This window comes from Brachyistius frenatus, unplaced genomic scaffold (assembly GCF_029030835.1).
Source record: "Brachyistius frenatus isolate BFR_SWC_R1_liver_20210118 unplaced genomic scaffold, ASM2903083v1 Contig_28, whole genome shotgun sequence".
Taxonomy (NCBI): Eukaryota; Metazoa; Chordata; class Actinopteri; family Embiotocidae; genus Brachyistius; species Brachyistius frenatus.
The window spans coordinates 4,300,296-4,314,337 of NW_027210627.1; the positions used below are offsets into that span (position 1 = coordinate 4,300,296).

At 39.6% G+C, this 14,042-nt stretch overlaps 1 protein-coding gene across 3 annotated transcripts in view; it reads right to left on the bottom strand.

Moving 5' to 3' along the window:
- The window catches only part of pard3bb (par-3 family cell polarity regulator beta b), a 198,765-nt gene that overhangs the window by 148,957 nt on the left and 35,766 nt on the right, over nt 1-14,042 (bottom strand). For all 3 annotated transcript variants that reach the window (XM_069698895.1, XM_069698896.1, XM_069698897.1), the window contains exons 3-4: nt 11,017-11,170; nt 6,108-6,202 (exon numbers count right to left, since the gene is read on the bottom strand). In XM_069698895.1, the coding sequence (XP_069554996.1) occupies nt 6,108-6,202; nt 11,017-11,170 (249 nt within the window). The remainder of the gene's footprint in view (nt 1-6,107; nt 6,203-11,016; nt 11,171-14,042) is intronic.

Here is a 14,042-nt window from a genome sequence, read left to right on the forward strand (position 1 = left end):
TCACTAATATAGGTGCATATTAAGTGTTAAGCATATTACAAAAGCTGCAAATTTACTAGAAAAGAAAAATTAGCAACCCCAAAATGATTTAAGGCGGGATGGTATATTGACTTTTTAAGGATATCAGTATATTATTTTAAACAAAATATAGAATGAGACGATAACATTTATATCAATATAGTTTTATGGGTGGTGAATTGTTGGTTCTGGCTTCGTGCGACCCTCTGAATTGTCCCCCTGACTTGAGAGTAAGAGCTACGCTGGCTCAACTCGCACTGGCTACTGGGTGCTGGTTAACTATAGCAGCTATCGAGAAGGTTTTTAGCGCAAGCAGCCACATATCCAGTGCATTTAGCCTCCCCTTAATCATGGCGCATTAAGGTGAGGTGAGGTGAGGTAAGGTGACGTGTATAATTTTAACTAAAGGAGGTGGAGGACTAACTAAAGTTAGTCCTTTAAAAAAAAAAAAAAAAAAAAATTAAAAAAAATAAAGAGAGAGAGAGAGAGAGGGAGAAGGCAGTGCTATGTAAAATAACTAGCACATCTGAATAACGTGTAAACAACTCGGGGATTAGTCGGTAAAAGGGCCGCGCTGCGAGTACCGGAGCAGAACTAGTGGAAGTTTTCAATAATTTGAATTAATAAGGGTTGCAAGAGATCAGCAAAATCACTACAAGTAACAGAAATGAGACGATACGCTTACTGCAGTACATCAGTCTGTTATTGATGTTGAAAACAACTGAAGACACAACCTCAGAATTACACTTATTCTTATTTAATATTGACTACGCATTTTATATAATTTGTCATTTCCATGTTTTGCACATACATACATTTTCAAACGAGGAAAGAAAGCCTCTCTTTGCATTTTATTTTGACCACACTCTGTTTTAATGAAAGTGCTCGTGACAGCGTACTTGTGGCTTTGACTTACAAATCAGCATTTAGTCTACTTTGTAGAAAACAATGAGATTTAAGTCACGTATCACCAGACAACCGGAAAATATTAGATATGGTTTTTGGTCCATATTGCCGAGCATACTATGAATATGGTTGTCAGCAAATCAGGGCTTTCAGTAATGAATGTTTCCTGTATATCAAAATGTTCCATAGACAGCCACATAAAATACGACAATATATTTACACAAGAAGCAAAATGTTATTTTAAAAAACTGATTCCATGAGAAAAATATGAAAAATATACTTATTAAATGACAAACATTTATTAGAAATATATTGAGGAAAACTGCAGGGGGAAAAATAATACATTAGTCTGTCGACCTTGGACAGATTAATCAATACTTGTGAGCATTAGAGGCCCTCCAAAAACTGGAGAAGAGAGAGGCAGGATTTCCATTTCAACTCGGTGATGGATAATCTTACCTTGAATAACTATGCTTATAATAAATGGACTGCAAGCGTTCAGTCTTTTCAGTCTAATCTAATAATTGCTGAAAGTGGATAAAAAAGAGTGAACGATTAGTGATATTACTAATTACTGAATAACCAATCAGGCTAAGTGTTTCCTGAAAACTGTCCCAGAGTGAATATGATATATTAGTAGCAATGCATTCCTAGGCATTTGGTGTATGTGTATGTGTGTTGATTTGAATTAAAGTTATAAACCTAAGGTCATTTATCTTCAGCTATCACTTTGGGAATGTGTACAATGAGTAGAAATGAAAGTGTTTTAATACATGTCAAAGGGTCAGAGGGTTGAAATGGGAGGAAACTGTTTCAACTATTTAAAACATAACAAAATAACCTTTCTATAAAACAAAAGGCAGTTACTTTGATTTGAATAACAATGGACAAAGCTTGAATTTGTTTGCAGGACATTGCAAACAAAAGAATAACAAAATATGTCTCTTTAAATATTTATATTTAGATATTTCATATTAATTAATCAGGAAATAAACAAAACCATATCATAGAGAAATTTATTTCCCTCAAGCATCAGCAGTCCTTCACTCAGTTCAAACCAGTGAGCTCTAGTTGCACTGTTTAATGTATTTCATATGAATTTAGCATATTTAATTTTTCTAGGTTCAGTCCTTTAATTTTATGTATATATATATGCATTAGGAAGGGAAAAACAAGTTAAAATAATAAATATAAAAATGTAAACCTATATATGTACATAAAACGGGCAGATAAAATAATTTCACTGACAAACATGCATGCAGGGTGGAACAAAAGCCATGACTCACATGCAGGCGAACGCACACAAGATCTCTCACACACACACACACACACACACACACACACACACACACACACACACACACACACACACACACACACACACACACACACACACACACACAGGTGAAGCATGATGAATAAGTGCTATACTGCATTATTAGCCCCAGCAGCATTCTAGGGCAAAAATAAGTACTCCCAGCTTGATTACCACATTGTCCCTAACCAGCAGCACCGCATGCTTGTGTGTGTGTGTGTGTGTGTGTGTGTGTGTGTGTGTGTGTGTGTGTGTGTGTGTGTGTGTGTGTGTGTGTGTGTGTGTGTGTGTGTGTGTGTGTGTGTGTGTGTGTGTGTGTGTGTGTGTGTGTGTGTGTGTGTGTGCGTGTTAAACAGAACATAAAGTGAAAAAGTGATTTTGTGGCTTACTGTACTCATTTTTTGCCTGGCATTTAGAAAAGAAGGAAAGAGCTGCACCAGTAAATCTTTCTAGGTTGAAATTAGATAAATAGTAGGGGACAGAGAGTGGGAGAAAAGACAGAGACAGAGGAAGGACGGAGAATTACTGCAAGAAGAGTACTTTCTTCCCCTCATCGCTCTCACCAAAAGGCCAAGTGACAATTTGAACAATTACCCAGAGCCATTACCTCCATCTGAACCTGGCTGGTTGAGAAGAGACAGATGAGCGAGTGACTAAGCGTCTGAGTGTGTATGTGAGAGTATGTCTGTGTGCGTCTATGAATGAGTGAAGGAGACAGAGAGGGACAGCGGAGGAGACTAGGAAAGACGGTGACTGAGGAGACAGACCAGCAGAGAGTAGGGAAAACATGTGGCACTCAAGATTGTCAAGCAGACAGAAAGAATCATGGGTAAAAAAAAATAAAAAAAAAAACACAAAAAATACAATTACCTTATCATAATTTGACTAAACAATGCAATTTTTTTTTACAATAAATAGGTAAAATAGGTGCATTTAGGGATGTTAAACTTCAAACCACTTTAGCGAATTGTTACATTGCAATGAAAGCCACGTGACCTGAGAACTATTGTTCTGAGCAAAGTGGGGATGTTGTGTTTGAAATCTGAGGACCAAGCATGAACTCTTAAAAAAAAAAAAAAAAAGAGATCACATCCATATACAAAATGTATGATATTGTGCAGTTGCACCAACACATTAACACCCGGAGGCTCTGAGTCTGGACAGGCCTACTGTATAACTGACAGCCAGTAGTATTTCATTTTCGACAGCTACAGAGGCGACATGTTGTGAAAACACAGCTCAGATGTAAGGAGTCGAAGGTGAGTTCAGAACAACACAGTCTACATTCCTAAGGTTCAGCTTACATTTCAACAGGAAATGGATTTGTGTTTATTATAGATTAGTGTATATTATTGTTCTTATAATGTTTATTATTAGTGACAAGTGCATCCAGGTTTTAAGTCTGATGAAGTTTGCTTCATGTAGCTGTGGGTTTCAAATCAAAACAGACTGCAGGTCTGTTACTGGTGCATCGTCATGGGAAATGGCCTGAGTGGAGTCAGTATGACGGCTCTCGATCATGACCACGATAATAAATAAATCTCTTTGTTATGAAAGTGTTCGGTACATATACATGTAGTCACAAACATGTTAGGTGACCCTGAGCAACACTAAGCTGGGAGGACTGACCACCTCTGAGAACCAATCACATTCCCCAAAAGAACTGAACCTTCCAAACAGGTTGCTCTAAGGGGAATACAGTGTGATTAAAAAAAGGATATTTGTCCAGTGAGAAGTCTCATGGGTCGAAGGCTCACTACTCAAGAGTCCAATCAAGCAAGGAGTTCCTTTTGCCAGTGAACTTGAGGGATTTTCTGTGTCCAACCCCCCAACAGGGAACATAAAACCGTAACAACACTCCAACTAATCAAAACTCCATCTCTAAGCTACTGGCAAAGGGTATAATGATTATTTGTACGACTATGTTCTATTGAGTAAACGTGTGTCTATGCATGATTAGTAAAAAGGAGTGTATTACATATAACTACGTACATTAATTACAGATGGGAAAAGTAAGAGTAAATACAAATATGTAAGTATTTAAAGTTGTATTTTAACAGAGTGGGAAAGGATATTATGGTAGATCATGCAAGATTAACATGTTTGCTGTATACATTGAGAATGTAAATGCATTACTGCTTTGTTCAGAGTTCCTTTATGTGGATGTGAAACAGGCAGAAAACTTAAAAGATGGAAAGCGGGATATTGCAGCAACAGAGAGGATTGTAAAAATAGCAGCTGTTGAGGATATGGAGCGGCAGGTTAAACGTCAGGCTCTGAGCTCAAATTGACAGAACAGACATGGGGGGACCCAGGGAACAGAAGAGGACAGTTTAATAAGAGACTGAAGAGTTTTAATAAAAGGATCTAAGAAAAAAGAAGAATTGTAGTCTTAACAGAGAAGAAAGAAAATACATTTTAATAAATATATTTTGTAGTTCTAAATTGGCTAATTGATGGTTGTTTTACATTCAGCACGACCTTAAATTGTGTATTTTGACACTAATCAGACCAATATGTTCACAATGTTGAAAAGGGGACAGATGTCAAAGGAAGGAGGAAAGAAACAGGGGGCGCAAGGAGCAGATGAGGTAAAAGAAGAAAGGAGCAGGTGTTTGCCCTATGACCTTTTGAGAAAGGGAGTTAGAATGTAAAAAGAAAGGAGGAAAACCCAGAGGCATCTATCTTTGTTAATGGAGTCTGATGTGACAAAGTGTGTCTGGATTAGAGAGAACAAGAAGACACGAAGGGCCCCATTCACCCCAAACACGTGTACCTACCACACACAATCTATAATAAGAGATTAGGCCTTTAAAAAATAAATTTGACACACAATATTTCCAAGGCTGGACATTTATACGGTATACTTCTTTTGTATATGTTTCACACTGAAAACAAAATGAAATTTAAAAGATCCTTAAGCCAAAATGTAATTGTTTTAGCATCAGTATGCGTAGTATTTAACATTATTAAAAAAGATTGATTTTTTTTTGTCTTTTTACGATGAGTGGTGCAAACACTGCATTTGTCCCAGGAATGCTGTTTGATGAAAGGTCATGGGGTCATTCAAATCAAAGTGTTTATCCTCTTGGGAGTCTTAATGTACTTATTAGCATACTTAATGTCAATCTGCCTATTAGATTACGACAAAGTTTATGGTGCCCATGATGATTCATCAAAGTAAATCAATATCTTTAAAAAAAAAACTGATGAATCCATACAAACACATTAAAAAAAAAAAAAAAAAGCTGGCATAAGATCATTTCTAATAATCAATTTTCCTTTTTGTATCCTTGAAAAAATATTATCTGAATAATGTTGGTAAAAATGCTGTGATATGATGGGTCAAACAAGAGTGAACCAACGGCTTTTTAAAAAATAATACAGGAGGGTTTTCTTTCCACTGCTAAACAATTGAAAGCCGTATATAGTGAGCCAGTTATCAACAACCACCTACACGCAACTATAAAAATACATCCTTCACACCTCTCTAGAGAACTGTGAAAGAAGGAAATTTGTACTAATTAGACTCAACATTTTGAAGATACTAACTAGATTCAGCTTAGTCGAAGTGCTACACCGTCGTATGAACCGAAGCCAAACGTTGGAGAGCATTAACACATGAAACATGGGCTGTGCATCTTGTCGCTCATTGAATACCACATAGTTGTTTTCCAGCAGGCAACATTTCAGGGCCAAGACAGACGGTAGGAATAGGTAAAGCAACCACAATCCCCTAACTTAAAGGACTTCTCACTTTTATAAAGCATAAGAGTATTTGTGAGTTCATTAGACTATACATCATGTTCCTACATGCTATGTGTCTCTTTTTTCTTTTTTTTTTTATCTAACTGCCTGAGAGTCTTACCATCCCAGTGGTGTCCTCGTTGAAGGAGGGATCAGTCTCTGTTGGCTGGGGGCTGAGGGCTGAGTCACTGCTGCTTCTTACAAGCAGGGGTGTGCCTGTAGAAAGCACACAGAAGGACACGCACACACGCGCACACGCACACACACACACACACACACACACAAATGAATGATATGTGGAGGTTGCTTTGCATTTCTCTTAAACATTTGGGTTTAAACATCAATTAGAGGAAGATGATATGTACTTGTCAGATCTTCTCTAGCAATGAAGAAGCAAATATGTGGGTGCACGTTGTGTGCGTGTGTGTGTGTGTGTGTGTGTGTGTGTGTGTGCGTGTGTGCGTGTGTGTGTGTGTGTGTAAGGTTCATAAAGTTTGCTTATATACATTGAATAATTATTGAACATGTTTGAAAAGCGATGTTCAACAGCCCACAAATCCACCCCTTCTTGTCATTTCTATGTTTGAATAAGGTGTCAGCAGAATAAATTTAACAAGATACAACCAAACACCAACTACACAGCAGTTTGAAAAAAAAAAAAAAAAAAAAATGGAGAAATGTAACTTTGTGACACACAACTGCATGAATAAGTCACATTATTTCGTGGCTTTTTTCTGTTTCAAGCCACATTAATTCAGCTGTATTTTTGTCAAGCTTTCCTCCAGTTTCCTCTGGTCACCTGTCCAATGTAACACAGTCTGATTACCTCCCATCAGACTGTCAATGGAACAAGAGACATGACAGAGGGAAAATGGTGAGGGTAGAGAATGGCAGCATCTACACAGATTCAGAATCTTCAGCAAGTAAAGAAATAAAATTTGCACAACATGTGCACACACACACACCAATATGACTGTCTTAAAACTGCTAATGCTATTTTGATGGAGTCACAGTTCAGCAAGATTCATGTCTAATAATAAATTTTTTTGTTGACAAGATAAAGACCAAAAGATAGTTATGCCACACAAGACAAAGGGCTGTGAGTGTTTCTTTACGAGTGTCAAAGCAGGATGCGAAAGAAACAGAGGAGAGCTGAATTTTTTATGTTGTTAGGTTGACAAAATGTATCTCCTCCCAGTCACTGCAATTTTCCTGTGCAATCCAACCTACACAAATCAAAGTGGTATTTCAGGTAGAAAAAAAGAAAAGGAAAAAAAATAACCTAACATCCCACCATTGATTTGAGTACACTGAAGGGCTGTTTTTACAAGAACACAGCTGCAGGTTTTACATAGACAAGCTTTCTGGAGCAGCAACAGTCAATCAATTAATTAACAGAAAATTAAATGCCAACTATTTTGACAATTAAAAAATAGTTTTGAGTTATTGTTTGTAAAAATATGTAATAATACTCTGATTCCCGCTTCTTAAATATTAATATTGTCTTGTTTTCTTTTTGGTCTCCATGATTGTAAACTATCTATTTGTTGGAAAACGCTGTTTGACATTTTTCACCATTTTCTGAGATTTTAATGACCAAACAGCTAATTGATTAATCAAGAAAATAATCAACAGATTCATCTTTAATCAAAATGATCATTAGTTGCAGCACATGGCAACAGCATCTAAAACTTATTGTCAAACAAGGGTTGGGTTTTTTTTTTCTTCTATTTGTCAGATTTTTCTAAAACGTGAATCCAAACTTTGTACATTTTCAAAGAGTTTTGTCTAACAAGCAAGACACACATTTACCAAGGCAGAATGTGCTTGTGGAGCAGATGCCATAATTGGCACATTGCCAAGCTTGTTAAAAGAAAAGAAAGAGATAGTGACACAGTTTTGTGACTGCTGGTCAGTGAACATTTAGCAGAAGTTAAAAGCCCCCCCCCCCAAAAAAAAAAAAAGAAAAGAAAGACTCATTAGAAAAAGAAATCACCAACCTAAAATATTCCCAATCTGAATGAAACCTAAGGGTTTTCCTCACGCTTGCTGGAGTCATCCAATCTCAACAGCCAGCATAGCCAGAGACATTTATGTATGCATGTCTATATCTGTTGACTACATACTAAGCTCATTCTTGAATGATGTGTTTGGAGATGTGAGGTCTGAAAGCCGCAGAATGTTAAGTTAACGTATGATCCCCTGGCTTCATATCCCATCGGTGAACACAGCGGTGTTCATGCATCCAAATGGCCAATAAGTGGCCGATTTGCAGGTTTGTGTGTGCAAGTAGGTAACATATGACAGTGTCTCCCTTCTTCGCATCTCATCAGCCTTCTGCATAAAATCCTCATTTAACAGGAACTGATAGATGAACCACACCACAGCGTTGCCTGTTTTGCTGCGGGAGCTTCGGGGGAAATAGTGCAATTGAGAGGAGAGTCAACACTGCAAAAAGCCAGGCAAATAAATAAGATTTACAAGAGGTGGTATTATCATGATCTGTGTTGTGCACTCCTGATCCTCGACTCTACCATCCCCACTCATAGAGACCATCAATCCATATGTACATTAAGAACACTGTCATGATAGCGTCTATAGTTCTATTGGGAATAGAATGGTAAAGGTGGTGGTGGTGGTGGTGTGGGTGTAGGGAGCTCTATATGGTGGGACTACTCAGAAGGCATGTCAAATAATATTTGTAAGGTCATATATTGATTGTCACAAAATGGACCCTTGGTGCTCTTAAGACATGCTGGGGTATATGGATTACATCAAACCTCTCATCAATTAATCTCTTCAAAAGAAGGCAGTGAAAGAGGGATGAATGGATGAGAGATGGATAGAAATAGAAATAAAGGGACTAGTGGGAGAGGACAATGTACAACGTACAAAATAAATGTACATGACAAAGCGCACTAAAAATTAAACAAGGAGATAGAAGAGAAAAAACAAAAACGGGTTAAGATAAAAATATGTATTCTAATAGTTACATGGGGACTAATAGTACCACTATTCGATAGCCATATGCCTTTGAGATGCCTAGTTATCGCCACTACCCCACATAGCGCTGCGCTGCACACTATTAATACAATTATTTGAGACAGGATGTTGCCTTGTAGTTGTGTTAATTGCATATCAACAATGTTCTTTAATGTTGTCTTTATGTTGTTTGAAAACGTGAATTTCAGTACCCTTACGCACACAATAAACAAGGGTAAAGAAAATGGAGGCGAAAGAAAGACACAAGAAAGAAAGTGGAGATACAAAGATGAAGAGAAACAAAGGGCGGTGAAGAGAGAACGGGGCGGTCAGAACCAGAAACAACGAGATATGAAGAACGAGCTGTTAAAGACGGCGAGAGAGAGACAAGTGGTCGGACTAAGAGCCAAAACATGAAACAGTGATAAAGGCCTAACTCTGACCTTCTCACGCTGACAGTGATAGTCTCCAGAGCTCTGTTACCTCTAATCTTCCATGACAGTCACACATTACCACTAATCTCTGCTGACAGGCGACCATACTGAAACAGACTAAACTTCCTGTCTTAACAGTGTCTGGATCATTCAGCGAAGGCCCCTTTACGACTTAGGAAAGTCTTATTCTGTTACTGTTAGAAGTAGTACTTTTTTTGTTGTTGAAGTAAATACAGTGTGTGAAATGAGATTTAATCCAAAACGAAAGAGAAAAAGTAATAGTACAATACTCTCCTTTAAAAACAACATGCTTTGCGACGAGTCCTTGCACTAAATAAAGCGCCTGACGAACTTGATACTGACTACGAAGTTTTATTCGTGCCATCGAAATCAACAAGAATGAAAAATAACGAACCTCGCTGACAGAACACAGCTTACAAAAAAATAGATGAGTCACATTTTGAAAACTGCACTGACAAAATATGTTGAAATGTCAACATCTGTTTTGACTAACTGGGAGCACGCACACACACACACACACACACACACTGTCCATCACCCACATGGTTTGTTTTGTTAAAGCAAAATTAAATTTAGACAAGTTCCTGTGACAGTTCTAAGTCCTCTCCCACTCGCATGTACAGTACTTTGAACACTTGACTTGAAATAACACAGAGAGGGAGGATGGAAGGAAGAGAAAGAAAGAGCGGGGAGAAAGGAAACAATGCCAAAGGAGGGGAATAGAGAGAATAAAGGTCATGCGGATAGGTCTGGACCAGGTAACAGTAACCAGACACAGACAGCAGTTTTTGCTCTGCAGCTTGACAGAACACACACACTTCCTGTCTACCTCTTTCTCCTCATCTGACTCTCTTTCATCCCCATCTCATTGTGCATCACAGAGACGGGGCTGCCAACATTTCAGCTCTTGTCATCTTGCTTTCGTTACTGTCCTGTCCATCACATCCTGACCTTTGTCTGTACTGGAATTCAAAGTTAACATGATTCCTACTGTTGTACAAAAACGCGACTCTGAAACTAAGAATATAGTGTACCTAATGAGCCATTATGACACTAACCATGTACATAATCATTTCTTCTTCTTTTTTTTTTTAAATGTTATTTAAGTACAGATTTTTCATTTAAGCCATAAGCAACCCTCCAAAATTCTATCTAAACTGAACCTGTTTCTTGTTTAACATGAGATGTGACATTGACCCACAGGTTACAACCAAAGGGAATGGAGTTCCCCGAGGAATTTAGTTTTTTTTCTTTCCTTCGTAAGGAGAGTCCTTTGAAATAGCATTTAGAGCGTGTGACATTAAACCTTGGTATGGCAAAGTTCTGGCCTGGTAAACAGTTAAACACAGAGCTAAAATCTGTCTAAGTTGCCAATGCCAAAGTCTATTCATATTTTAAAAGAATATCTATATACTGTATGTCCCAATGAAAAAAGCAGCCGAATGTCAACATTTAAAACCAAACAAATATCAAAATGTTAGTGAACCTCGTTTAGAACATATGTGGGCTGGTCTACAAAGGTTGGGAAATGTTCTGCCATGTGATGGATGGAGCAGTGAGGTACATTAATGTAAAACCAAAAAAATGACTCACTGGACTTGAGGGCTGAGGAATTGACTTCAATCTCTCCTCCTGTGATTGGCTGGAAAACGGAGAGCTCAGTTTGATAGAGGTCAGGGCTGGGGGATAGGCTGGTGTTAGCCACACCCCTCTGCTGGGCTTCCTGCTCCTCATACACCGCCATCAGCTGGAAAAGAAAAAAAAACAGCACACACATATTGTAGCTTGTTATTTATTTTTTTGCTTTAATTTCTTCTTCTCCTTTCATCCGTTGTGAACAAAGTATTGGATCAGAGTGAAGTCGCAGGACTTCTGTTCAAAGATTTGTGGACAACATGGACTCAGTCACTCCAGGTTTTCTATTTGCGACTCTCAGCTCACACTCGCAGCACCGAGAGAAAAGCCGTTTCAGTTCGCTCTACAGCCCCTAGGCTCATTGCTGTGATTCACCTGAATTATACAACACAAAGCAAAATTTAGCGGGAGCGTGAATCCATTTAAAGTCAAAGAGAAAATGCTAACAGGAAGACACCAGATTCCTACGAGGCACAACCACAAAGCGACGTGTCTTTTCCATTTTTAAACGGAAGAGTTGGCAGCTATCAACAGGTGTAAGATTATACTTGATAAATGTACAACACCCCCGCTGGTCACATTTCTTCAGCCAATGAAAAGTGTGTGTGGTTTAGCGCCTGTGAGTGCGCACAAGTCGTGCGTTACCTTGTGGATGAGGACGCCATAGAGGACATCCAAGGAGCCCAGCATTCCTGCGACAGATTGTGCGTCTAGTGATTAACAGCGAACTCCATTCGTGTCCCCTTTGCGTGTGTGCGACACTCCGCTAGCTCCCAACTGCGTTATATAGTGGAATCCCTGTCTATTGAGTATTGCACTGAGTCTGCGTTTAGCCTGCCATAACACGGCGCTCGTCAACACACTGTTCCAGGGGACTCCATGCAAAAGCTGAATAGACCTGTGTGTGTACAGGCGGGTGTGCCTATAGTGGCTAAGAGTAAAGAAAGGGGACTTTGCCAGCAAAGCCAGAGGCTTCCTGCTACACTGGAACCCACAAGTGTGCAACATGCTCTCTCTCTCACACACTCCCGTGCGTCACGAGTGACCGCACTATGATTTGTTGGCTTTCTCTTCTGCAGAAGAACAATTAAACTAACCCATAAAAAAATAAAATATAGCAAATTAAAGACAAAGTAGCCGTACAATTTGAGCAAAATGTTTGGCTAAAAACATATGCAGGTACAAAGAAGTGCAGCAATGTAATGATTTCCTCAACACAAGCGGCAACCAACAGTGACGTCACCCATTGGTTTTTTTTAGCTGCCGTTATGAGGCTTCGAGTTTGGTTTTGGCCGTTGCCATCTTGGTAGTTCGGAGCGGTTTGCAGCCAAAAGTGACCATATTTGGACAAGCTGAGAAGGAGCGAGGGGTGGATCTGACTCGATCTGATTGGAAACCCGAGGACACCATGCCACGCCCACCCATACTGGAAACTTCACTGCGCCACAGGCCTGTCAATCAAACAGACACGCCCCCACAAAAACACAGCTTTTTGATGCTTATTTTCTAATTAATGACGAGACTATTTTCAGATGGACCGACAGAAAACTAATAAGGAGGGACTTTAGCTGACAACACCGAGATAACTTCCATCCATCCATCATCTTCCGCTTATCCGGGGTCGGGTCGCTGTGGCAGCAGGCCAAGCAAGCCGAGCCAGACTTCCCTCTCCCCCGCAACATTTTCCAGCTCATCCTGGGGGATCCCGAGGCGTTCCCAGGCCAGCTGGGAGATATAATCCCTCCAGAGTGTTCTGGGTCTTCCCCGGGGTCTCCTGCTAGTTGGGCGTGCCCGGAAAACCTCCAGAGGGAGGCGCCCAGGAGGCATCCTGATCAGATGCCCGGACCGCCTCAGCTGACTCCTTTCGACGCGAAGGAGTAGCGGCTCAGGTCCGAGTTCCCTCCTGATGTCCGAGCTCCTTACCCGATCTCTAAGGCTGAGCCCGGCCACCCTACGGAGGAAACTCATTTCAGCCGCAACCTCGTTCTTTCGGTCACGACCCAGAGCTCGTAACCGTCGGTGAGGGTCGGAAAGTAGATCGACCGGTAAATGGAAAGCTTCGTCTTCCGGCTCAGCTCCCTTTTCACCAACACGGTCCGGTGGAGCGCCTGTTGTACCGGTTTCTGGCAGAGAACCGTGGCCGAGATAACTTTTTGGCAAAAATGTATTGACCTTGTATATCATAAGAGAATTTGAAAGGGAATCTAGGAATCTTTTGGAGCCAACCTCTAGCGGCCCACGGTGGTATTGTTGTTTAAGGCGCTTCCAAAATCGACATCCACTTGTATCTATTATTTTTAAGTCTTTGGGTGAACCTGATCATTAAAGGAAGTTTCCTTGAGGGTTTTTTTTTTTTACTCCATTTAGTTTTAGGAACAAGAAAATATGTAAGATAAAAATCCAATACCTACTAATCCCATGAAACCCATCCAAGTACCGTTTTTAACTTATTGCCAAATTATGTATTTATTTATTTTTTTGCATTGATATACTTTACCTCTGCCTGCTGAGGTTGTGCTGTAAAGAAAGTGCAGAGAGCAGAACAGTATCGAGTAACACAATATCGCACCTTTCTTGTCATCTTCCCAGCCGTATCTCACCAGCTATTCAGCACAAACAAGGCCTCTCAGTCTCTCACACATTCATGTTCTGTCACACTCCCCACTTCCATCTGTCTAACACACATTTCTCTCATTGTCTTGCTCCATGTTCCCTCCTATAACAACCCTCATTTGATGTTTTTTTGTGGTTTCTTTCCATCATGCTTGTTTATCATCTATCATCGCCTGTCCTTTTCTCTACACTTTCTTCATCTCCTACCCGCTCTTATGTCATTTTTTTATTTTTTTTTTATTAACATACCTCTCTGCCATGTTTATTCTTGGATTACGGAACCTTGGTTTAGTTATGTAACTATAGAGCGTTTCATTTGATGATCATTAGTTCACCTTTCAAGCTAATTCAGCGCAATTTTCTTTCATGTC